Below are 24,907 nucleotides of genomic sequence, written 5' to 3'. Positions count from 1 at the left end.
TATTTTCATTGTTTTGAAATAAAAATCCTAAGGCAGGGAGATTTTTAGCATTTTTAACGCTTTTCTTTAATTTCATTTTTACCAGCATTACTTAACTTGATTTTATAAATACTCTTGGCCCTTCTGAAATTGTTTTTCACTTAATTTTGGTCAAACTCTCTATCCCCCACCCCACACTCCAGATCAGGAGTATTTGGGGTCCTAAAATGAATTCTTGCTAGCATTTAAAAAGAGAAAGTTAAGTTCACACTTGTTTTCTGACCTTGTCTCTACTGCCATGTAGTTCTCAATATTTCTCCTTTCACTCTCCCACCCCTTTTCTCTCTCCTCAAATATATACTTGTTATTTTCTTTTGGAAATCCATTTTTGTGAGAAAGTGAAGACTCAGGCAGTTTAAACAACTGTTCTTTCCAGGATATCTTTATATTTGATATTTCCATTTCATCATGTCACCACCAGTCTTGCTTTTTAGAAGTATTTTGCTCTCTCTATAACTATCTGTTATGAAGAATAACAGAAATGCAGCTTGGAGAAGGGAGAAAGGGCATTTTAGAGATGAGGGAATAAAGGAAGAGACAGCAGTTTCTGAAGTCTTAGCTATTTTTGCCATTCTGAAGTGTTTGGGCTTCCTAGCAAAGCTGAGATTCAGATTTGCTTTAATGCAACTTCAGTTAAGGGTGGCATCTGGTTCCAGAAAATCTGTGTAATGTCAGTCCCTCCGTGAATTGCCTGAGCAGACGGCCCACATGTATGCTAAACTCTCCTCCTAAAAAAAAATACTGTTAGTAGAATCCTGACCTTATTGAGATCTGCAGAGAAGGACTTGGGAGTGCTGGCAGATTACAAGCTGACCCTGAGCCAGCAATGTGGCCAGGAAGGCCAATGGTCTCCTGGGGTGCATTGGGAAGAGTGTTGCCAGCAGGTGGAGGGAGGTGATCCTGCCCCTCTCCTCAGCCCTGGTGAGCCCTCATCTTGAGTCCTGTGTCCAGTTCTGGGCTCCCCAGGACAAGACACACATGGAGCTACTGCAGAGAGTCCAGAGTAGGGCTACAAAGATGCTCAGAGGGCTGGAGCACCTGCCCTATGAGGAACGGCTGCGAGAGCTGGGCCTCTTCAGCCTGGGGAAGAGAAGACTGAGGGGGGATATGATCAGTGTGTACAAGTACCTGAAGGGAGGGTGTCAAGGGGACGGGGACAAACTCTTTTCAGTTGTCCCATGTGACAGGACAAGAGGCAATGGGCAGAAACTGAAGCACAGGAAGTTTGGCCTGACCGTGAGGGGGAATTTCTTCCCCGTGAGAGTGACAGAGCCCTGGGCCAGGTTGCCCAGAGAGGTTGTGGAGTCTCCTTCTCTGGAGATCTTCAGGGCCCGCCTGGATGCAACCCTGTCTACCATGCTCTAGGTGACCCTGCTTAAGCAGGGGAGTTGGACTAGATGATCTCCAGAGGTCCCTTCCAACCTTAACAAATCTATGATTCTATGACCTTTAAGATTCCTATAGGCTCTAGATTTTTTATGGCTGAAATAAACACATCTGTTCATGGATGGATGGAAGTACTATTGTCTCTGCCGTGTGATAATGCACTCATTAATATGGGAAAAGCATGTGAACAGAGAAGTTTACCTGAAAAGATAAAGAGAGAAGTCACTGAAGTTGTACAACATCCCTTTAGGAATGCAAGTGGGTGGAAATGGCATCCTTTGGGAGAGACACGAAATCATCCATCGTTATCCGTTGCCTATTAGAGTAGATCTTGGATGTAGTCACATTATGCAAACTTTTGTATCTTGATTCTTATGGTTTGTCACCAAAAGTCCTCGAAACACTTTGTCTCGTGTCAGTTCTGTATTGACTGTCTTTCTAATTTTCCCTCTGCTCATGAATATATTCAGGCTAGACTTTTAAAGGAGTTTGAGAGTTAGGTGCCTGCTGCACCTGAATATAAATAACTGCAGAGCTCCTAAGTTCCACTAGGGAAAAACAGCAATGAACAATTTAGTCCTAAGGGACTACATAGAGAGAACATTTTAATTTTCATACATTTATTTTCACTCCTGAATAGTGGAACAACGTTTAGCTAAGCTGTCATGTCGTTATCCCAAAGTGAAACATCTGTCTCAGCTCTAATCTTGCCCTGTTATCCTTCCAGCAAGGCTTTCTGATTAACTTTTTATTCTTAGGATAGTAATTTGTACCAGAGATCTAATTAAGAACTTTATGTAACACATCCAAAGTCCTCCTTTTGCAAGTCTGTCTCACCTCAGTGCTACTAATATTTCAGCTGTCGGTATGGAGCATTCGGAAATGTCTGATATCTCAAGCTATCTCTTCTGGCTGAAAACAATTTCAGCTATTCAGCAACGTGAACAAGGCTCATATTATTCTTTTGACCCGGTAAGGAAAACTGTAGCAATATCTTTAAAATGAGTCGGGTATTTAAACTGAAATTCTGAAGTTTGCCAGAATGTTAACAGTTTGCAACTTAAGTGTTAGACTTCTCTTTAGGGGGGAAATGGATAAACTGACTTCTCTATTGATCTGAATGAACTCAAATCTCTGACTTCAGATCTCCTGCATGGACATCCCTCCTACAGCCTTTAAAGAAAAGCTGGTGACCTTGGAGGAGAAAAAACACAGTGAAGTTAACAGATATTGCTAATATTTTTACTGTATCATTACTTTAAGGTTTGCCTGGAAACAGGGATAGCTTATATTGAATATGATTGTTATTTTCAGAAATGTATGTAGTTGAGGCAGGGCTTGTAAACAAGGGAGTATTTATCAACTGAATTTATTAAATATATATAGAACATACAGGTATTATTGCGTAACACAGAATGGCATATTGTAATATGGTATTTGTATGTTGTGTGTATTGAAAAAAACAAGCTGAATGTTCTCTACAGTATTTACATCCATATAAACTAATACTTTTAATCATGTTTTGCTTTCAAGTATTTTACATAACATTTTACGTAACAATTTTTATTAGTTTCATGTGCGCTGGAAATACTCATTTTCATGCAGAAGCAGATACAGCATGAAGTTTTCGCTGATCAGGTTAGGTGGACTAGATACGGTGTGTTGGAGAGGAAAGAACAGAGTATCCTGGTTTCTTCCATATATCTTCATTTCAAGTGAAACATAGATTTGGGAGGGCATCTTTAAAGGAAAATACATTAATATTGTAGAGAAGAAACCAATACTCAGGCCGTGAACTGTTAAGCATGTTATCAGCAATCTGAAGAGACATGTAGCACTAACTATACCAGCTCAGCGCTGAGCTAACAAGTGAACGTACCCGAGTGCCTCTGGCACTTGATGAGCTGATAACGAAGGATGCTTGGACCCTTGTTTGTGTATGAGTAAAAAGGTTATAGTATAATTGAAGCAGATATTTCAAAATGTGCCACAAAACAAATACTGGCATGTGAAAGATGACTTTAACTTTGGAGTCTCTTGATTCCTCCTTGTCATAGATGCCCTAAAAATTCTCGCTGCCTGCTGCAGGTTCTGCGTTCCTCTCACTATAATATTTTCTATGTCATTTTTCTCCCTTTCCTCAGAAGCACACGTTGCTCCCATTTCTTGCCCTCCCAACCAACTATTTATTTAGTATCAGGGTCAGGCCTGCCGCGGGGTTTTTACACGTTAGCGCTCAGAATTGGTACACTGGCCCGAGAAGATGGTGGAAAGGCTCCTCACAGCTGGTGTTCATTTTCCCCAGCCATCCTAAAGGGAAAATTCACAACAGGCTGCGGATGGTGATCTCTATAGCCAGGCATCAGGATTTACTGAATAAGGACTGTGTCCAAAGCACCCCATTTCAATGAGAAAGTAGAAATGGACCCTAAATAACAGGGCGGGAGGGGACTGCCTGCCTTGCAGCCCAGCCACACAGTCTGGGATTCTCCTATATGCAGTAGATGTGAGCTTGAATCTTCTCAGACTGATGAGACAAGTGCATTAAGTCATGAATATTTCCTGTAATTTCAAGCAGCCTAGTGACTGCGTTTTGTGTTGCCAGTGTCTGCTAGGCATTTCCTGAGCATAAATAAAGGATCCGTCCAAAGGGATCTGAGGTGGAAAGATGCCTCATGTCCAAATATCAAACACATGAGATAGATGTTGAGTTGCTTTTTTTATGGCTGAGGTTGAAGGAATGCCGTACAGGCAGAGAGGAAATCTAAGTACCTAACATTAAATATTTTGAGGACCGTACTCTTGGCTTTGGACACCTACAATTTACCTATATCTAGCCTTAAGCAGCCAGCTCCGTTTGCGTTTCTAATCGCTATGCTTTCTTCTTTTTGGGGCTCTCTCACATATCACCAGGTGTATAGCGCATAACTGTTTCCTCTATCAGGTTATATATATATATTTTTTCCTTCCTGTTAGTAATCAAAGTGTGCTTCTGAATATCCTCTCCTGGAGATTTTCCATATCAGACAATATCAGACCCAGGCACCCAGGCACTTTGTTTCTTTTCCAGTCAGAGGCTGCCTTGAAGTTATGAACCATTTAATTTTCAAGTGTTTTGGGGGAACCTGTAAAGGCATGAAAGGTTGTTGCAACATTTGAAGTTCCCCTAATTGATCTGCAAGCCTGTCTCCTCAATCCTGGTAGATCAGTTCTGACAGTTTGGGTTTTACATCTCCTAGATTGCTACATTTATTATTCAATACAGTGACAGCGAGAGGTCAGTGTTGCCTGGGTGCGAGGAACATTGATTCGTTACCTTTTGTAGAATAAGCGGGTTTTAGTGTATTTTTATATACACTGACACAGTAAATCCAAGGAGTGCAGAGCTCTCCTCGTCCAGCCCAGGTCACTGTTGGTGCTGCATAAGATTAGCAGCCTCCTGGATTTTTGTGCCTTACATAGCAGGAAATACATTTGCGGACCAATACTAAAAGATATGCTGTAGTCACAGTCATATTTCAGTTGTGTGTAGCCACAGGCGTATTTCAACGTGGTGCCTTGCGTTGCTTTTTGTGGTTTCCTCTAAGTCATGGTACTTGCTGCCAGAAAAGTCATTGTTAAAATTGCCCATCTCTCTATTTTTATTCAATTTTTAGACAATCATTTCTTACTCAGTGTTTCTATATCCTATTCTAGCTGAAACAACACTGCTTAGAAATGACAGAATGCTATAATTTGACGATGGGGAAAGACCGCATAGGTCATCTTGCCCATCTGCCAGAATGTGAGCACTCCCCAGAGGACGTATTTCAGTGTTTAATCCAAGCTTATACAAAGAGTTTAAAGGCAATAAGGCTTTTCTTTCTCCTCTCGGGACATTATACTATAGTTTGATGAAATTGCCACACAGTTGTATCAAACAGGATATAAAATCTGCTTGTCTGCCCTTGGCATGATGTTGAAAAATAGTCCCAGGTTAAAAATAAAAATAGGAAAATGTTTGTTGAAAAACAGACAGGTATAATTTTGCTGCAATGTTTCTTAGCATCGTTCACAACTTCAGAGAAGTTTTTGACATTTCTCCCTGTACTTTTTAGTCCAGCTTCTTAAATCTATCTTTTTCATCTTGACATGTCCATTTGCACCCCTAATCTAAATTTGTCGGGTTCACAAGGATGCTCTACCCTTCTGTATTTCCTGACAGTAATTGCCTCATTTATTTGGGTATCTTCATTTAAATAAAAGGTAATTTTAAGGTCCGGCACTATTACTTTGAAAGACTGTCAGTCTTGCACTCTCAAGTCGTGCTGTTTGCGCTTCTCTCTTAAAGAGGCCCCAGGGGCTTTCTTTACTTAAGCAATGACATATAGTAGAGCTGCTTTAAGTGCACTGCTAGTACTCATCTTGGGTTCAGTCCTTTTACGTGCTTTGAGTATTCTCCAGACCTGTGCAGCCATGTCGCATTGATATCGTACTTTGAAAATTTTTGATAAATGCTGTCTGTAAGAATTAAGAGGTTAACGGCGATATCAGCTTAATACACTTTTAGCAGTACAAACTATAGTTTTCCTTCTCTGGAGATATTCAAAACCCACCTGGATGCAATCCTGTGCAACGTACTCTAGGTGACCCTGCTTGAGTGGAGGGGTTGGACTAGATGATCTCCAGAGGTCCCTTCCAACCTCAACCGTTCTGTGATTCTGCAGTTCTCCGTAGCAAGCTCATTTATGGAAAATAAGGAGTTGGTACTTCTGTGTTTCTGTTTTCACGCAATGCCTACATTTTCCTTGCAGCTGCAGTACTTCTTTTGCTTTCTCTTTGTTCCCTTTGCCACTCAAGTCAAATTTACTTCTACAACTGAAGATCTTGTTCTGTTGGTTTCTTCTGCTATTCCAGTCTTGCCTCCAAAACACACGATCTGTTGATTTATCAGAAAATAAGAAGAATAAATAAAAGATATCAAAAAATAGCTATTCTATCACCCAACTTAAGAATAGTGGTAGGCAGATGTGATACAAGTATAATGTTTCTGTTGGTTGTATTCCTTAAAAGGGGCATCTGAGTGTAGTACACTCGGGTGTAACAAGATATGAAGGCTGGAAACTGGCTTTTTTTTTTTTTTTCCTACAATTGCATAATTCAAAATTTTTAAATGTGAGGGAAACAGAGGGCAGTTTTTACCAGGCTCAAAAACCTATGAAATTCCAGCTGCAAGCTTCCAATCTGTAAAACTCTGCTAAAAATGGCTGTTCTAGCATGCCTTGTCTTGCAAGTCATCCATAGAACACCCAGTCTTCCTGAGACTGAAAGACCTCGGTGAGAAACCGGGATAATCCCTGTAGTAAGCTACTTAATCCCTATAATAAATACTTTAACTCCTCTGGTAAAATACCTAGTAGTTGTAGATTAAGGTAGAGCTTCTCCTCTGTGAAATTTATTTTCTACCACATGAGGTGAAGCCCTGTAAAAAGCGTGACTCACCTTTAAATCTGTGTTGCTTTGCTTTAGATGCTGAATTTTCTTACCTTTGAGATAACATATTGTGAGAGTAGTGGTCTTGTACTGATTTTAGGGTTTGAAATAAACTGTTGGTAAGCAATATATTTGGAATTATTTTAATAATTTTATTCATCAGATGGTGATTCTGGGGCATGCAGGGACATTCTGGAGCATCAGTTAAAATTGTTTTAGAGGATATTACGTTATAAGTTTACTTATACTGACATAAAAATCAAAATTCAGCTCTGGCACAGACCAATTTGACTTTGAGTTTGTGGTGGATATTCAAAATAAAGTTTAGTTTGTTAAGTTTTACCTGATTACTGTTAAATATGCATTCATTTATTGAAAGACATTTGGCAAAATAGTTTTGCTCCTGTACATATTTAACTACAATAAACAAGTTAAGACAGCGCATTTTATGGACCATGGTATTCACCAGCTCTTCTCCTGATAACTTCAGTGCTGAAATAGGATAAATATTGATTTTGCTACTTTCCCTGTTTTACCTGGGAAGCTTTCTAAAGCTTTTTTAAAGAAATTTTCTTCTGTATTTTATATTCTTTCCTCTGAACATACACTTTCAACTGTAGCACCAGTAAGTCTTGGTCTTTTCTGGCCTTGCCACATAGAGGTCAGTGCTAACTGGCACTTGCTCAAGCATTGCATTAGTTTTGGGCTGCTGCAAGTAATGGCCAATATAACTGATTAGTTACTGAAAGCAGGTGTTTGAGTCTTTGGAATTTTCTTTATATTCCAATAAACCTCTTTAATAGATACCAAATTCTGTTAAACAGAATTTATTTCACATTTAATCTTATGCTTGTTTTTGTTGTCCTGTTCATCTCCCCTGCAATTTTTGGTCCATTTGTCTCTCTGTTTTAGAGGCTGGTTATAAAATTCTCCATGCAGGAATAAACGTTACAGTCAATCTGCAGGTACCACAAGCTGTGAAAAGGTAACAAAATAGGATATGGGATAACTGTTTTCTGAGCTGGGCACACCGTGATTTTAAACGTAAAAGATAGTGCCTTTGGCAATAAAGCCTTTACTTTTAAAGAGAAAAGAGAGAAAGAATGGATCTTTTTATTTGCTTTTTTCTTTTCTTTCTTTTTGTTTTTTTTGTTTTTGTTTTTTTTTTTTTTTGGTTCTTTTTTTTTTGTTTGTTTGTTTTTGTTTTTTTTTGTTTTCTTACTGGAGGAGGTTGTTTTATCTTTGTGCACATCAGGGGTGAATCATGCACCGTAGCATGCATCTGGGTCAAATAGATGCCTTAAAACTGGAGTTTTGTCCAAGTCTGTGTGTGTGTGTGTGTGTGTGTGTGTGTGTGTGTGTGTGTGTGTGTGTACACATGCATATACATGTTCCTCCGCATGCATATAAGTTTTTGTATAAATATATATATATATATATACACACACATACAAACATATGCATGTCTTAGTCTTGGTGGTTTCTGTAAAATTGGCTAAAAATGTCACGTAACAGCAAAAAAATATTTTTATATAAGTATATGAGGTAGAGTACACCTCTATGTAATGCAATGATGTAATGTACTTTTTCAGTTAGAAATACTTCACAAGTTTTTGAGATGACTTTTGATGTTAAAATATTCTTTTAATTGTGCAGCTCTTGTTCAGGCTTACTCTGTTTTATAAAATATAACAACCTGAGCTTAATAACTCTAATGCTTAAAAAACCTGTAGAAAAGTAAAATCGTCAATGGTTAAGAAGAAGTGGGAATACTCAAGTCAATGAGAGAATTTGCCTTTGTCAACAAGTCTGTGGATAACATAACCATTTAGTGTTACCATTTTTTTTTTTTTTTTTAAGTAATTTCTGGATATCGAGATAATATGGTCTAAAAAGTTCAAATACAGAAACAGGTAAAAACAGAACATCAGTGGTTCTAAGTTATGAGTTCTGCAGATTTATGTCACATTAATACTTATAATACATTTCAAATATAAAAGAATATGCAAATTGCATGAGAAAAAAAAGCAACACAAGAAAAAAAATCTCTCCTTAATTGGAAAACCTACATTACCTTATTTCCATGAACCAGCTGACTAAATACACACATGCTCTATAAATACTACCAGAATAAAAAGAAAAAAAGGAAAAAGCCCTAATATTGAATAGAAATATATTAGTTTAAACTTTGATTCTGTTGAAGCAAAACAATGTTTTACCACAAACTTCAGTTAGGCAAGGTCTTTAACGCAGAAATTTTTATATCTGATAGATACAGTGGAATGCCATTAAGTTTAAAATTAAAGATGTCACCTGCTTTCGTAGTAATTTCAGAGCAGAAACTCTTAACTTTTAGGTTTTGAGTGACATAACTCTAAAACACTTTATTTTTGCAATGCATCTTTCTGAGTAACATTGATTGTAGTGTCATGTCAGGTTTTTCAAATGTTTCATACTGTTGTAAAATTGTTATGAAATCATATAAAATCTTATAAACCTTTTATAAAAAATGTATCCTATCAGATACCTCACTTTTGATGAAAATACATTTATAAAAAAGACAATATGGAACGGATTTCTATTTTTGTTCTTGCTTCAAACCTTTTTAAATCTACTCGTATGAAAGTCGCAGAAGGTAGTATTGCTTGGGTTCGTTAAATCTGTTATTTTCTGAAGCCACACTCTCCAACACAGACTTTGGGGAAAGTTCTGGAGAATGGTGGAGAGCAGATGAGAGACCTAGATAATAAATGAGCATTTATGGTCCCTTCCTTTTCCAAAGGCCATGAGTAGGCGCTAAAGCAGTATTGCAGAATACAGAACTGTTCAGAGACAGAGCCCTGCCATAAGCCACTTTGCATCAATTTCTTTGGTGGGTCAGGTGAGAGGTGCTAATGGGACCTCCTTGAGAGCCTTACTGCTGCCTTTGGAGTCCTGGAATGAGACAGATGGGTCCACCTCAAAATTTAGTGGATAATAACACTTAATTGAATGATATCTTCGCTGGAATTTCAGGTGTATCACAATTATCTCTCATTCACTATAGAGCTTTTCCAGTTGACATTTCTGTGTTCTTCACTGAATCAGATACTGAGCAAAAAGTCACCTTTGTTAACTGTAGCTAATTAAAACAAAGAAGCACCTACTGTTGAGCTGTAGAAGTTTCATCTGTAGTGATATTATATAGTAGGTGCTTCTTTGTCTTTGAAGACATCATTTCCTTTGGCAACTTGCAGATAAAATTTTGAGTTTTCCCTAAGTCCACATTTGTTTTTGTTTAAATAACATCACATCTAATACATTTTTAAAGAAGAATTTATTCCTCCCCATTAAGGAAAGCAAACACAAACCACCAAACACAATAAATAAGGCTTTTTTTTTTTATTATTTGAGAGACACTATTTACCTTTAAATTAAAATAGCTTTATATGAGGTTGCATTATATATGTACAGAAAGGCCTTGAGGCTTTCTTGAGGCATTTTTCATGTATTCTTGACAGCTGCAGCCTGCAAGTAAAGCTACTTTTGACTTCTGTTTTATGTCTTTAAACAGAGATGGGATTGTTTGCTGAGAAGCCATTCTTCAGATCTTCAAAGGGGCTCCCTATCTTTTTACTTTCTATTTAATAAAAACCAAATTACTTTTTCTCTCTCTTTGTCTTACAGTTTGTAATTCTGTGGTAAATATGATGAAGGTTCTGCATGTTCTGTGATCTTGAGGCTGTGTAGCATGCCAGAGAATGAATGTTTTGACATCTAAGTTATCACTTAATCTTTCCTTCCATCATGGGTTTGTGTATATCTATTTCTTATAATTGTGAAAGGAAACTTCTGAAAATAAGAAATTAATTTAAGCTACTTCAGCATTTCTTTCTTAAGAGCTCAAATGGTGTGAAGCAATACATCCGAGAGATTCATGGAGCCCTGTTGATTTAGAAATACTGGTATTGTATTATGAATTTTGTATTACAAATACAAAAACTTTAAAAAAGATACTTTTAAAATAAAATGAGAATGCAACTGAATATTGTAGCGGGTGTGCTAGAATTTAGAGGGACTCTCTTGGAAGATGAGCCCTTAACCTTGGCTTACAGTTTGCAGAGTCAGGTCTCTGCAAAAGATAGCAATAAGTCACTGACAACTGAATCTGCCTTTTAAATGTTAATGCATATACTGTTGTATTACTCTAAATTTCATCACCACTTTATTCTGAGTTTTTTAAATGTAGATAATGATGGTCATGCTTTCACAGGAGAAAGTAAGAGCTGAGAGTTCTGACTCAAATTAAAATTTTAAGTAGGAGTAGGTACGGGTGGATAGGTCCAAATTGATCACATATTTGTTTTAATGTTCTCCAGTTAAGAAGCAATGTTCTGTACTTGTTATTTGCATAATGTCTCCGTTACCATATACCAAATAGTTTCATGGTCTGGTGCATTGCATAGTCAGAACAATTAAAATTGGGAACCGTGAGCACTCCAGAAGGAATGAAATTCAATAGAATATGGATAGTCTATAAAACTATGAATGCTTTAAGTAAAACTAGTCAACCAGGATAATGCTAGCACTCATGCATTCCTACTGAAGGAAAGTTCATCTCGTCTGAGCGGTATGAGTCATGTAGTACACTTGCAGAGAAATGGTGTCAGAGTAAATGTTCATGAACTAAATGGTGTGGCTTTTTGTTCTTTTTCTATCTATCTGGTTCAAGTGCTTTCACTCTATATTGCTTTTAAGTTGTTTTTTTGGTGGAAGAGAAACTGTCTTACTCTCTGACCAGCCGCAGCCAACTGATCTCATGCAAATTTGTGGGAGCGAAGTCTGTGGAGTTCAACTCCTTTAGATAAAAAGAGAAAAAAAAATCATGTTGCCCCTTCCTCCTCCCCCCCCAAGCTATTCAGGTTTTGTCCCATCTATGTCAATCTGTCCTTGCAGCTGCCAGTGTGATGCCTTTTCTTCTGTGCGCTGGGGTGGTTCAGCTGAACGCTGCACCCCTGGTCAAGGGGAGGAAGAGGGCCAGTGCAGGGAGCAGCTCTAAGGCTGACAGCCTGCATGGTAGGTTGTCAGTGGACGCATGATATAATCCTTACCTACAAGCAAGGATTAGGGCGGAAAGTGCACTGGGAATGGGGTAGAGAGGATCATTCAATTTGCTCTTCTCTGTAAAATTCCCTCTTTTGGAGATTTGTCTGGATTTATTTTGCTGCTACAGAATTGTGAATTCATTCTCTAAGGCCTCTGCCCTTCTTTAAAATCTAATTATAGAGCCTGGGAGCTCTGTATTCCACCTGTTTTAAGGGAGGGCTCTCTCTTTCATGAACTACTTATTACAGGTTTGAGTTCATCCTGCAAGGTAGGTAATTAGACACTTAAGCTTTTACAGCTCCCTATTTAGAGATTATTTAGTATAGATAGATTATTTAGTACTTGCTAACATCACCTCTCTCTGACCAAATTAAGCCAGTTTTGCTGGAATTTTTTTACAGCCGGGAAAAGCTAGGTAAACAGTATTTAAATGGCTTGCTTAAGATCACAAAGCAGGTCAGGGGGCAGAGCTAGGAACAAAGTCCAAATCCTTGTCCTCCAGAAAGCACTTTCTTCTTCTCGCCCAGTTTCAAATTCTATAAATAGTTTATATATGTGTGGATATAGAGAGTGTGACAGATAAGAGGAAGCGCTATCCCCAAAACACAGTAAGCAGAGGTTTTCAAGAGAGTCTGGTTTTGCATTTGTTAATTTATACAAAACTGAAAGTATTCCTGATGAGCCGATGAATACTGTGATGGACTTCTCAGTGTTCTCCACAAGATGTCTGGGTATCTTTTTTTGAGAATTTGGTGTATCTGAGCATGTGACATATATTTCAGTCAGAATAGATATAGCCACATCATCCTAGGAAATAAAATCCTTCTGGGTTTGTGTTGCTACTGATCTTCTCTTGACCTGTCCCTTGAGTTACTTTTTAGTGATTACAGGATTATTTTGATGTTATTGTGTGCTTTATGGCTTGCACTATATTTAGGGTTCTCTCCAGTGGTTGAAAACTCTATCTTCTCAACTCTGCATGATAAAATCCTATTAAAGCATAAGCTACAAACAGGGTGTGACTAACAAAATCGTCTTCATTTCCTGCACTTTTGTTAAATGCAGTGTTGTACCTCAGGAGATCAATGTTCTTCAAATTGCTATACACTAGAAAGACTGAAGCAAAATGTTTATTAAATCATTTTTCTCAGTCTGAAAAAAACCACATACAAACATATGCTCACATACATGTGTGCATGCACATGCATGCACACAGAAATAGAAAGAGGAAGAACAGAAAAGGAAAATACTTTGATGATGTTAGCTGTGAGTAAATGGTTACAGTCACTATATTCATCTGAAACTATTACTCTCTCAGTGAACTTTCTCATGCCCCTTTTTGTTTGATCAGGATAAACAGAAAACCATCAGTTTGACAGCCGAAGTTTAGCTATTCCAATCAGTAATGGAAACATTAAACCTTGTGTTAAAATAAACCCTGAAAGATATTCTTGATTGAAGGCCAATCTAGGAAGGATAGGACGGGGAGATGGTGTGTGTAGGTCTATGTGTGGGGGCACTGTACTCAAAGCAGCAGCTCAAATGTGCAGACCTTCGTTTTGAAGTGGGCGATGGACCAGCTGGGCCAGCTGGGAGCCTGGAGGTTGGGATCAGAATGGAGGCCAACAAGAAAAACGTCCTGGTGGATTCCTCCTGGAAGTGTTGTTGGTGCCCATGAAGGCCACAGAGGTGATTAGAAAGAGGCAATATCAATTTGCCAAAGGTACATTGTGCCTGGCCAGCCTGAGAGCTTTCTGTGATGAGATGACTGACTCTGTGGCTGAGCAGAAAGCAGTGACTGTCATTTGACTTGACTTTAGCAAGGCTTTCAATTTGAATTCTCAAGGGCTTCTTGCAGCCAAATGAGAAAGAGTGAATGAATGGGTGTACTACAAGATGAGTGGAACACTGGCAGGACTACCAGGCCAAAAGGGTTGTGATCAGCTCTTCAAAAGCCAGTTGGTGGCTGTTTACTTGTGGTGTTACGGAGGGATTGATAGGGGAGCTAATACTGTTAAATGTCTTCATTAATAACGAGAATGATTAGATAGAGTGCACCATCAACAAGTTCTCAGATAACACCAGACACGGAAAAGTGGCCGATACTGTGACTGGTATGACTGCCCTTCAGAGGGATCTCCATAGGCTGGAGAAATGGGCTGAGGGGAACCTCATGAAGTTCAAAGAAACAAATGGAAATGCCTGCACCTGGGATAGAATACAACGTGCAACAGTACAGGCCAGGCGTGGTCTGGGTTGGCAGCAGCTTTGCAGAGTGGACCACAAGTTGCACGTGAGCCAACCCTTGCAGCGCTGAAGGCTAATCACAAACTGGGCTGCACTGGTAACAGCCTAGCAGGTAGTCTGAGGGACATGCCTATTCCCCTCTGCTCATTACTCATGCCACTGCATCTGGAGTATCATATCCATTTCTTGGTTCTCTGATACGCAAAAGTATATTTCCTGAAGTATTACCAAGCTGGTGGGACACATAGCGGTGGAAGGGTCTGGTGCATGTGGCATACAAGTAAGGGCTGAGAGAGCTTGATTTGTTCAGCCTGGAAGAGAAGAGGCTGTAAAAAAAACCTAATTGCCATCTTCAATTATCTAAGTTACAGAGGAGAGGAAGCCAAACTCCTCTTGGAGATGTACAGCAAAAGGACAAGAGGCAACAAACACAAGTTGCCTTAAGGGAAATTCTGATTAGAATAAGAAAAAAAATCTTTACAGTGAAGGTGGTTAAGCACTGAAACAGGGACCCACAAAGGCTTTGAAATCTCTGTCTTTGGTGATATACAGAAGCAGATAGAGCAAGGCCCAGAAATCTTTGGAAATTCTTAAAGTTCTTTAGGTCTTTGAAGGCAACATCAGGGCTAGATTTTTGAAGGCAACATCAGGGCTAGGTTTATCTGAGAAATATTTGCTTAATAGTTGAAAAAAAAATCCTTATAAACAATTGTACTGGAGAAAGAAATCTTGAATTCCCAACATAAGTCGGAGCATGTTCTTAGTATGACTCTGGTTTCAAGGTTGAAGGCTTTCCTATTTCTCTCAAGATGGTTGTCTGTAGTTCTCCTGAAGGTGAATAATCAGTGTTAGAGGTGAGCAGGTGCTGCTCGTAAGAGGGAATAAAGGAGCAATTGAGTTTTCCTCATCCCCTAACTATTGCTGTTTTATGACGTCCCCATCATTACTACTTTTTGATTCAGAAATATGTTTAGCTTGATTTCTGGAAAATGTGAAGTGAATACAGTGATTTGTTCTTAAGTTGAATTAGGAATTATCAGTTATAATATTAGAATGCTTCAGAAACTGACTTCTGAAAAATGGCGATTATTTTAATAGATACTGTTTTATAAAGCACTGGAAAAATACATTCAGAAAATTACAAACTGTTTATATTCGGTAGTAGAGCTTCTCATAGTATGTAATAATTAGAAATGATCAAAATGAATGAAAGTCAAAATTTAGTAGAGACAACAGAATATCATCAAAAATCTTTTTTTTCTTTATGTAACAGAGGTAACAGTCTTTAACTGTATTGCACTAAATATGCATGTAAGTAAAAGCTAAGAATAAAAACAAAAGTATTCTATATTTAACTTTCAGTGATAATATATTTATAAATCATTTCTGTATGCCTAAAACTGAAATTATTACAATAAATTGGGCCTTCAGCTTTTATTTATCATTTCAGACTGTCTGGTGTTATGTGATAAAAGGAAAATAACTAAGCATGGATATAAAATATCTTTTCAGATACTGCCTATCTTTAATATTTTATGCACTGCCATGATAACTGATACATTTCATGAAACATATTTCAGCACACCAAGTTCCATGTGTTTTCTTTTCAGCTTTTGTTCATGGCTTGCACAGTCGTGTGGTCCTAAAGAAATAATGATACTAATCATCAGTAGCTGTTGTGCTCTAATGTGCAATTTCTTTGAAGACAGAATTATCTTATAATAATAACTACATCAAAAATTTGAAAGAAACTGTGATACTCTGAAAACATTTGAGCTGCTGCACTAATGTTACATTCTTTATCCGGGTTACATTTCTTTTAGGTTTTAAAATACTGCAGTGAATATTGGATAGTAGAAACCTGATCGCTGTTTTTCAAGAGCTCCGTAGCCTTCCCTGTGTGCATAAAGGGACTCTGCAGCCTATACACAACCTTAAAGTATAAAGCTGTTCACTGGCTAATACACAGAACGGGTAAATAGGACCAACAAGCTTAGTCAGCACATTATAATGTATTAATATACTCCTCAGCTTCATAAGACACCTGGAGAGCCTTTGCAGGCATCAGGGAGGTGGGGAAAGGTTGCCCTCCTTTCCTCTTTGCAGTGGGCTGGTCTTGATGTTTCTGAAGTTCTTCTGATGTTCTTGATGTTCTTCTTCCAAATTCCTCTCTTTTTGAATTTTGAAACTTTTCACGGTGATGTTTTTCCTCTTGAATCCTTGAACCCTGCCTCCATCTGCCGTTTTACGTACAGTGTGTGGCTCTGCCCAGTTTTTTTACATCGCAGTTTCCACAGGAGTCAGCTGAGGTTACACAGCCAGGCCGAATTGGAGCTCAGCTTTGAATTCTGGTGGCTGAGCCGTAGCGTAGGAAGGCAAAGACCTTACAGTGTTTCAAGGGGCTTGAAAGTTGGATGTAGGTTTCATCAGTAAGTCAAAGATCAGGCTGGGCAGCTTTACAAATTCACAATTGTTTATAAACCAGGTTAATATTTCAAATTAAGCATCAGCTGAGTTATACCTGTTGCTTGTGAGTCATGCAGGGTGTATATAGCTTGGATATAAATATGTAGTATCTGTATGCATGCAAATATGATATTTATACTGTATATGTAAGTAGTAGAAACATGTAAAATGTTTGCTTTTGTCCTCTGCAAAGATCAGCTGATAATCTTCGTTTTGCTCAAACACAAAAAGTGAACTTGTAAAATAGAGGAAATGGAACCTCTCACCCCCAAAGTCCCCTGATTCTGAGATGAATACTTTGTTCCTTACAGTTTTACTCAAAAGTGAACCACTATTTATTATATATTCAAGTTGTGAACCAAAGCCTAATGCAGTGAAAAAGAACACATTGAGCTGTGAGTTGGAGGTTTGTAATATTTTATTCCATCCTTCAGTTGACTGAACAGTACCCAAAGTTATGTGCAATGTGAGTTCAGTGGGATGCTAGGCTGTTAGACTGTTAATGTATCATTAGAGACATTTCAATATGAAAGAATTTCAGAAATTTGAAGTTGTTTTCCTCTTTTTTTTCCCTTTCAGGCAAGCCCTGCCCCTATAATTGTCAACACAGATACCTTGGACACAATCCCTTATGTAAGTATTAATTTTCTTATAATCAGTTATTGTTTATTTTCACACAAAAAATCTATTCATTATTGGATAGAAATTATAAATAAATCATGCAATTAATTGTGTCTTTTAGAGTTACATAGTTAATTATTTTGCAGAAGAATAAATCAGGAATGGCAATTACACTCAGGTGGATTATAGTACATTACGTGTGCATAATTTTTAGTTCAGACTTCAATGCAGTTATTGTAACTTGCTAAAACTACCATTTTTCAAAAAATACTGTGGGTTCATTAAGTCGTTCCTCCTTGCCGGTCACATAAAGCATGAAGATTCCCTTTTCAGAGCATCAAGCGCCTTTCTAGTTTATTAAGAAGATATCTAAATGAACACTATAATATTCAAATGGTGCAGTGAAAACCTCTCTTTTTCTTCAAGCATTTGATAACATTGTCATTTTTATACTGCAAAAGCAACTACAGCGGAAAATAAAGAGCAGAGAAAGACAAAGAAGATGCATAATAAAGAGAGTATCAAACTTAAATGCTAGTAAATAGCAAGTAAATACTAGAAAGCTAGCCAGTCAGTATCTAATCTTTCTCCTCACTCTACTCCTGGTTATCTTTTTAAAGTTCCCAATTAACATCCCTCACCTGCCATTTTTTTGTCCACATCTGTTTCCTGCGATTCCCATGCATTAAGGTAATTAGTTATTTCTCCAAAGAACCAATCATATTGCTGAGTTCTGTCCTTTAGAAAAATATCAAGGCTTAATAGGAGTTGTCTTTGCCAGCTTATTTGTTCCGGACAGTTCATAAACTTAAAAATTATTGTGCAGAGCATAAGGCCCACAGCCAAGAGTGATTAGAAGAACGACACTGGTTGAAAGCAGAAGAGAATTTAGTACCTTTGCTAGGAATTATAACTATTGGAAAGGATGGAAAGTGAAGTCAAATTTCTGTGTTCGTTTGCATTCACTTTTCTTAACAGACTCCCTTTTTTAAAGTCTCTTTTTGTTTCCAACATCAGAAATCTCCATTCAGGTCTCACCTCCTATAGGTCTGGCTTTTCTTCCATTTTAATGAGACATTTTATAGTTATTCTTGTCTGGTTTCCACCAAGAGGGAGCCCCAGTTCTCATTTCCAGTGCCAGAGCAGGACCCTGGACAGTCTGTAGCTATAGTTACAGTGTTAGAAGCCCTGAGTACAGATGCACTAGTGACAAGTCAACAGGATTTATTCCTGTAACACAATCTATCAATGCTTATACATTTTTATACCAATTTTATATCGGTATCTCTTTTCTTTCATTAAAAAAAGACAACAAAACAACAAAATACTTTAAAGAGAAATATTGATAGTAGAGTGAAAAGTAACTGTGGGCTATATTTTAATCTCCAACACATGATGTGCATTAGATAAATAAGCAGAAGGTGCTTGTTTTAAAAATAGACGATTCTGAATTAGTCACCTTGCTCTTACGCAATTCATGGGGCGAGTTATGTCCCTTAGAAATGGGACACCTCAGAGCTACCAAAGAAGGACCTGTTTAGGCTCACCAGTAGGAAATGTCAAGGTGAAACTAGGAGGCTGATCCCAGGCCAACGCAGTGCCCCACAGGATGTGCGATCTTTGCTTTGCCAATAGGCTTTTCTTTCTGATCAGGATGTGCACGCTTGAACACTCTCCGAAATGAGATAAACAGGCAAATATACAGAAAAACCTCCCCCTCCGGCCTAATACTTGGAAGAGAGGGTTAGGAGACCTGGGTTCTCATTTCAGCTCTCACGAGCATTTCAATTTTGTATAGTTTTGTTCAGTTTTCTGGTATTTCCTCAGCTGGGAAAATGCTGGGCCAGATAGCCACGCACGTTCGCTTCTGTGTGCTTCCCCTCCTGGCCCAGGCTTACAGGCACCCTTGCCCTGTAATCCAGCGTAGGTGACAGTGAGGCTTAGTGTCTCTGTAAAATACTGGGAAAGACAGAAGAACCCGCCTCCAAAACTGGATGAGCTGTACCAGTTTGTAATAATGCACCTATCATCATGTCATTTATCTTAAAGGGAATATATGTTAGCAGATAGGTCCTAAACTGGCTTTCCAGATAAGGCAGCTCAAGGAGGTGACAGAATGCTAAATTTTATTATTATTATTATTATTTTGATGTTTGAATATGAGTTGAGTACCTACATTTTCATCATTGTCAGGACTTCCATATATACCCCAAAGCAAGGATGTAAATGCCTAGGAACATCCCTGGTGAATGTTTCTCTGGCAAATTCCTTGATTTAGTTGCTAGCTCACCAGCACAAGAAAACTTTCTCACTGTTTTTTCTCATAAGTGGACTTTGAAGGTACCTTTAGTGCATTTCTATTTCAATATTAGTGCTCTGAATAGTCCATCCCACCTTGCTCCGAAAATCCCTGAATGTTTTCTAGCAGAAGGAGGGGACCTCACCACGATGACCAGTATTCATAAAGCTTTTTCAAATGTAATGTTTCTAGTCATCTGCCAAATATAAATTTCCTTTTTACCATTGGTAAACTCCCTATTTGTCTCCCTAACGTGTTAATTATTTTTACTGATACAGTTAAAACTTTTGGTACTGTTGGCATTCTGCAAAACTTACAGGCCTTTTAACTCAACAGTTTGAAAAAAAAAATCATCTCGTGAGGAATCATTCTTCATCAATATGCTTTTCCTAAATGAGATAAAGGAAAAGGCCTTATTATATCGTACATTTATAGCTTGGACCTGCAGGAAATAATAGAAGAAAGAGCTAATTAGCTCTTTTTTAGGTTCAGTGACTTGGAAAACCTTTGGCTTGCCAAGCTTTAGTCAGGGAAGTAAATTTGATAGGAAGTTTCATAGCACAAAATGGATTATTTTGTGGTGTTTTAAGCACAATTAAACATTTGTGGGAGTTTACTTGTTCTTTATTCTTTGGCTGTAAATTTTAGATCTTTTTGTATAATGAGAACCATTAATTTAATACTTTATGAATCATCTCAATTACCCTATTGCACAGAATAAGCCTTAGTTATTTCTTTTTTGCTTTCTGAACTGCTGTAGAATTAAGTTAAAACTAACTGATGCCAGTTTTGCTGCATCACTTGCAGAAGTTGATATGGACCTTTGTATTTAATTTATAATGGAATTTTGTTTTAAGATGCATTTGCTTTTGTCTTTGTATCTCGTTAGTCTAAATTTGCTCTGGTACCCTGATTGTTTGCTTCTTCTCCCTGCTCCCATCACACTTTTCAGAGCTAGAGGAGGACGTACTTTATGCTCCTTTTGCTCCTAATGGATTCCTCATATTTCTTCACTCTCCAACTGCTCTTCCAAAACATTATTATTATTAATGATTTGCTATTAATGTTCTATTAATGTTCTTCCAAATCATTATTATTATTAATGATTTGCTATTAATGCTAATCTATGCTGCTGCAGACACATTCAAGTTGTTTCCCACGGAAGTTAGGTTATATTTTTTGGAGTTATAACCAAATCTTTGGATTGTGTTACTTGTACCTGGCTGTGTGACCCTTTTGGTGCATCCCTGTTTAGGGAGCCCTTTTGGTGATGCTGGGACTGGGGTCTGAGAAAAATCCTCACCTCTCTTCTCTGTTGCCCAAGTCTGCCAGCAAACCTGAACTTAGCACATGAAAGGTGGTACAAGGAGGTTTAAATAAATTCTACTGAGAAAAATAAATTCTTCTTGTTTTTATTATAAGAAAAGGAAGGGGAAAAGTAAGGAATTTCTGAGAAACAGTCAGTGCTCTGAAGGCTTTTGCTGAGTAGGTGCTGTCTAGCCCTGGGGAAGCAGACTGGAGGAGGGAGGTGGCTTTATGGAGTTCTAAAATAAAGCATGTCATGTGGCATTGCATAATGAATATAAAACGTCACCTATAACTACAAGTCATAACTGGATATTTCAGCAGATTGATATTGGGGTGTAAAAAGAAGTCCTTCTTTGGCTAAAGATGCTAGGATCATAAATTTTACAAAGCTCAATAGTTCTTAGAGGTAGGATTCTTGAATAAATGAGTGTTTATTTTTTTTTTCTCTTTTCTCTGTGACTCTAAAATAATTAATTTCCCAAACGGTGATGAAGCTAATTACAAAGGTGACATATCGAATAAATTTAATGTCTTACCATCTCAAATGTTTAATCTTTTCCATTTTAAGAAACAATGCTTTCTTTGTTTTTCATACTCATCTCTCATTCTGTCAGTTAATAAGTCTTACGCTGGAAAAACTATATCGGAAGAAGCTCTGTGCTAGCACTTAAAAGTTGCATTGGCTTGTTTTTTCTGCTTTGGCCCTTGAATTAGTTTCACAGTGATGTTTGCTGTAGTAATAGCTGCTATGCTCTAAGTGTCGCCATTTGAGCAGTGGGCTAAGTGATTTTTCTCTTATAATAGCAGCATTATGAAGATTGATTTAATTCAGATTTGTAAAATACTTTGAGAACACTAATGAAAATATACTATACAACAGAAAACTGATAAATTAACATAAAATAATTCCCCCGGAAATCTGTGTTAACAGAAGAATTTTTATCCTGCCACCTGAGGACTTGAATGGGTTTTAGCCTGATGAGTAGTAGTAACATTAAGGATGCTTTCTTGTGCTCCGAAACCCAAAGCAAAGGTACAAAATGGATCAGATTGACTCTATTTCATATCCGTTTGTTTTATTCCTGAAAACCAGTGTATTTCATACCTTTTGTTTTAAAATATACCAGTTTAGAATGGAATATCTTTACAGAAAGCGTAGAAGTGATTTAGGAGTAAAAATTTCATTGTTTTTATTGGGCTTCTCTCTTATATTCTCAAGGCAATTTTGAATATTTAAGCCTCATCATATATGTCATAGAATCATAAAATCATAAATCAGTAAGGTTGGAAGGGACCTCTGGAGATGATCTAGTCCAACTCCCCTGCTTAAGCAGGGTCACCTAGAGGGTCAACCTCTCTGGGCAACCTGGTCCAGGGCTCCGTCACTCTCACAGGGAAGAAATTCCCCCTCACGGTCAGGCAGAACTGCCTGTGCTTCAATTTCTGCCCACTGCCTCTTGTCCTGTCACACGGGACAACTGAAAAGAGTTTGTCCCCGTCCCCTTGACACCCTCCCTTCAGGTACTTGTACACATTGATAAGATCCCCCCTCAGTCTTCTCTTCCCCAGGCTGAAGAGGCCCAGCTCTCGCAGCCGTTCCTCGTAGGGCAGGTGCTCCAGCCCTCTGAGCATCTTTGTAGCCCTACACTGGACTCTCTGCAGTAGCTCCATGTGTGTCTTGTCCTGGGGAGCCCAGAACTGGACACATTACTGGAGATGAGGCTTCACCAGGGCTGAGTAGAGGTGCAGGATCACCTCCTTCCACCTGCTGCCAACACTCTATTCTTTAACCAGGGTAGAAAGCACCTTTTTAAATTAAAACAATTTTAAGATTTAGGGAAATTTCATTTCCTCAGGAATGATCACTGCCTTGTATATTTGATAGCTACATATCTTACATATTACATAACAAATCAAAAGAAAACCTTAACTGTGTCTGGCTCTTGGTGTAAATATCAATGTCTTGTCAATCCATCGTGTTAAGCATTCCTTGGCTATGCATCTAATTATGCCCTGACACTTTTATTCTGCAGACTTATAATACTTTCAATTTGCAATTACCTGTGAATTACTTTGGCCTTTAGATTCAATTAAGAAGCTCTTTCTGTGGATGTTTGATGGAGACTGCCATTAACACACCGGGGGAAAGGTGCTTATTGAATTATAAATAGTATAGTCCATACACATGTCTGTGTTCCTCCTGCTTCAGGTAACCACAGCAGAGAACGTGGATAAGTGATGCTTCATACTCTTATTTGCACCACCTGGAGTGCATATACCTTAGCATTTTTGTTCAGGTCATGTGTATGCATTAGAAGAAAATTTATTGGTTGTGCTAATTTACCAGACTTTAGTTTGCATGCTGGAGATCATGAAGAATGGTCTTCCTGAGGGAAAAAAAAAGAAAAAAAAAAAAAAAAAAAAAGGAAGATGTGCTTTTGAGTTCCTCAGACCACTAATGGATAGTCGCTCCTTCGGACCACGCTGGAGCTAGTCTGGATTAAAACCTGTTGCAGAGGCGCAGTGCTTTGCTTTCGTAGCTATTCTGCTCTGTGACCCCGCTCCTGTTGGACTGCGCTTCTGATCCGTGTAGCCTAAGCTGTTGTATTGTGAGGAGGCCAGCAAGGAACCGCTCCAATCAGTTATTTACATCGCTTGGAGAAAAGTCATACATTAATATGTACATAATGTGTATGTGTGCATGTGTATGTGTGTATATATATACATGCACACATTATGTCCAACTATGGTTTGTCTTTAATTCAACCGAGAGAACCTGTCCGAGAGGCGAACATGTACTGCAGAATTCAGAGCAGACTGTGCCTATATTAGAGTTATTTGTACCAATTACAGATTTGAGTCAGCCTAGAATTTCATGGCCCGAACTGACCTAAATTAAATGTAGTTTGAATTGGTTTTTGTGTTGCTCTCGCTGACCTTGAATTATCTTCTGCTTTTGTGTCACATTTGATATATTACACCACAAGCCCATAGCTAGTGTTACTGGATTTTTAGCAGTCAGCTGAAACCTGTAGGGTCTGTGGATTTACAAGGATCCAGTGGCTAACATGACATCTTGAAAATATGCTTTTATAGTATAATCTATAGTCTCCAGTCATCAAACTCATTGTTTCCTGTAAATGTGTCCGTTCCTTCAAGTTTTTATTCTTCTGTATAAAAGGCGTAACTGAGAAATATTTTTAAGCAATTGGTAAAGTTCTTCAAGTAGGTATATATGAGGCTATTTTTTCATGGCCATAGCTGTATCTGAATTACTCTGTCAGGAAGTCATAGTTCTTAACTGAACTGGGACATGATTACAGAAAATGCAAGTGAACAACTACTTTATCTGTAAGTTTATATGAATGGAGACAACGGCACTTAACCAGATAGATTTCAATGTATCAGAAAGGTGTTGAAGTTAACTGAAGGATGCTTTCAAAAGTGAAAGGTAACTTAGTAGAAATGTCATTATCTTACTAGTTTTAATTATATAGAAGGAAGAATGAGCTTTACTGTAATATATGAATTTTGGAGGGTCTCAAATATTAAGAAAAATTTAGAATGCTGTTGTCAGTGATATTAGTATTCCTTTGACTTCAGATAACCTGAGAAGAGAAAGTAACTATTCAGTCTTGTATAGAAAACTAATTTGGGTAAACAGTGGAAAAGAAATTGTTGGTTTCATATTTTAATGGAAGGACTTAATTTCTGTGAAGCTTCTGTACTTTATGATGAGATATATCCTCAATTTATTTGCAAGAGAAACCTTGGTAAGTTCAAGGCTATTTATTTTTTATGCCTAGACTTGATTTATGTTTCACTTTATACAGTACCTTTTTAAGTGCAGCCAAGGCAAGCTTGCTGTTATCTTGGCAGTATATAATGCAACATTAGTAACAACATCAGAGAGAAAAAGTTCCCTCTCATCATAATCTTTTATATATTGCACTTAATAGTATCCACTGCGGTTCTTACAGGAGG

The 24,907-nt window shown here is 38.0% G+C and overlaps 1 protein-coding gene across 4 annotated transcripts in view; it reads left to right on the top strand.

The window, feature by feature from the left end:
* Positions 1-24,907, top strand: part of LOC134135676 (disks large homolog 2) — a 740,305-nt gene that overhangs the window by 319,300 nt on the left and 396,098 nt on the right. For all 4 annotated transcript variants that reach the window (XM_062567370.1, XM_062567369.1, XM_062567373.1 and 1 more), the window contains one exon: positions 17,275-17,328. In XM_062567370.1, coding sequence (XP_062423354.1) covers positions 17,275-17,328 — 54 coding nt within the window. The remainder of the gene's footprint in view (positions 1-17,274; positions 17,329-24,907) is intronic.

This window comes from Rhea pennata, chromosome 1 (genome assembly GCF_028389875.1).
Source record: "Rhea pennata isolate bPtePen1 chromosome 1, bPtePen1.pri, whole genome shotgun sequence".
Classification (NCBI taxonomy): Eukaryota; Metazoa; Chordata; class Aves; order Rheiformes; family Rheidae; genus Rhea; species Rhea pennata.
The sequence above is the reverse complement of the archived record's forward strand: the minus strand, read 5'-3'. Positions and strand labels throughout refer to the sequence as shown.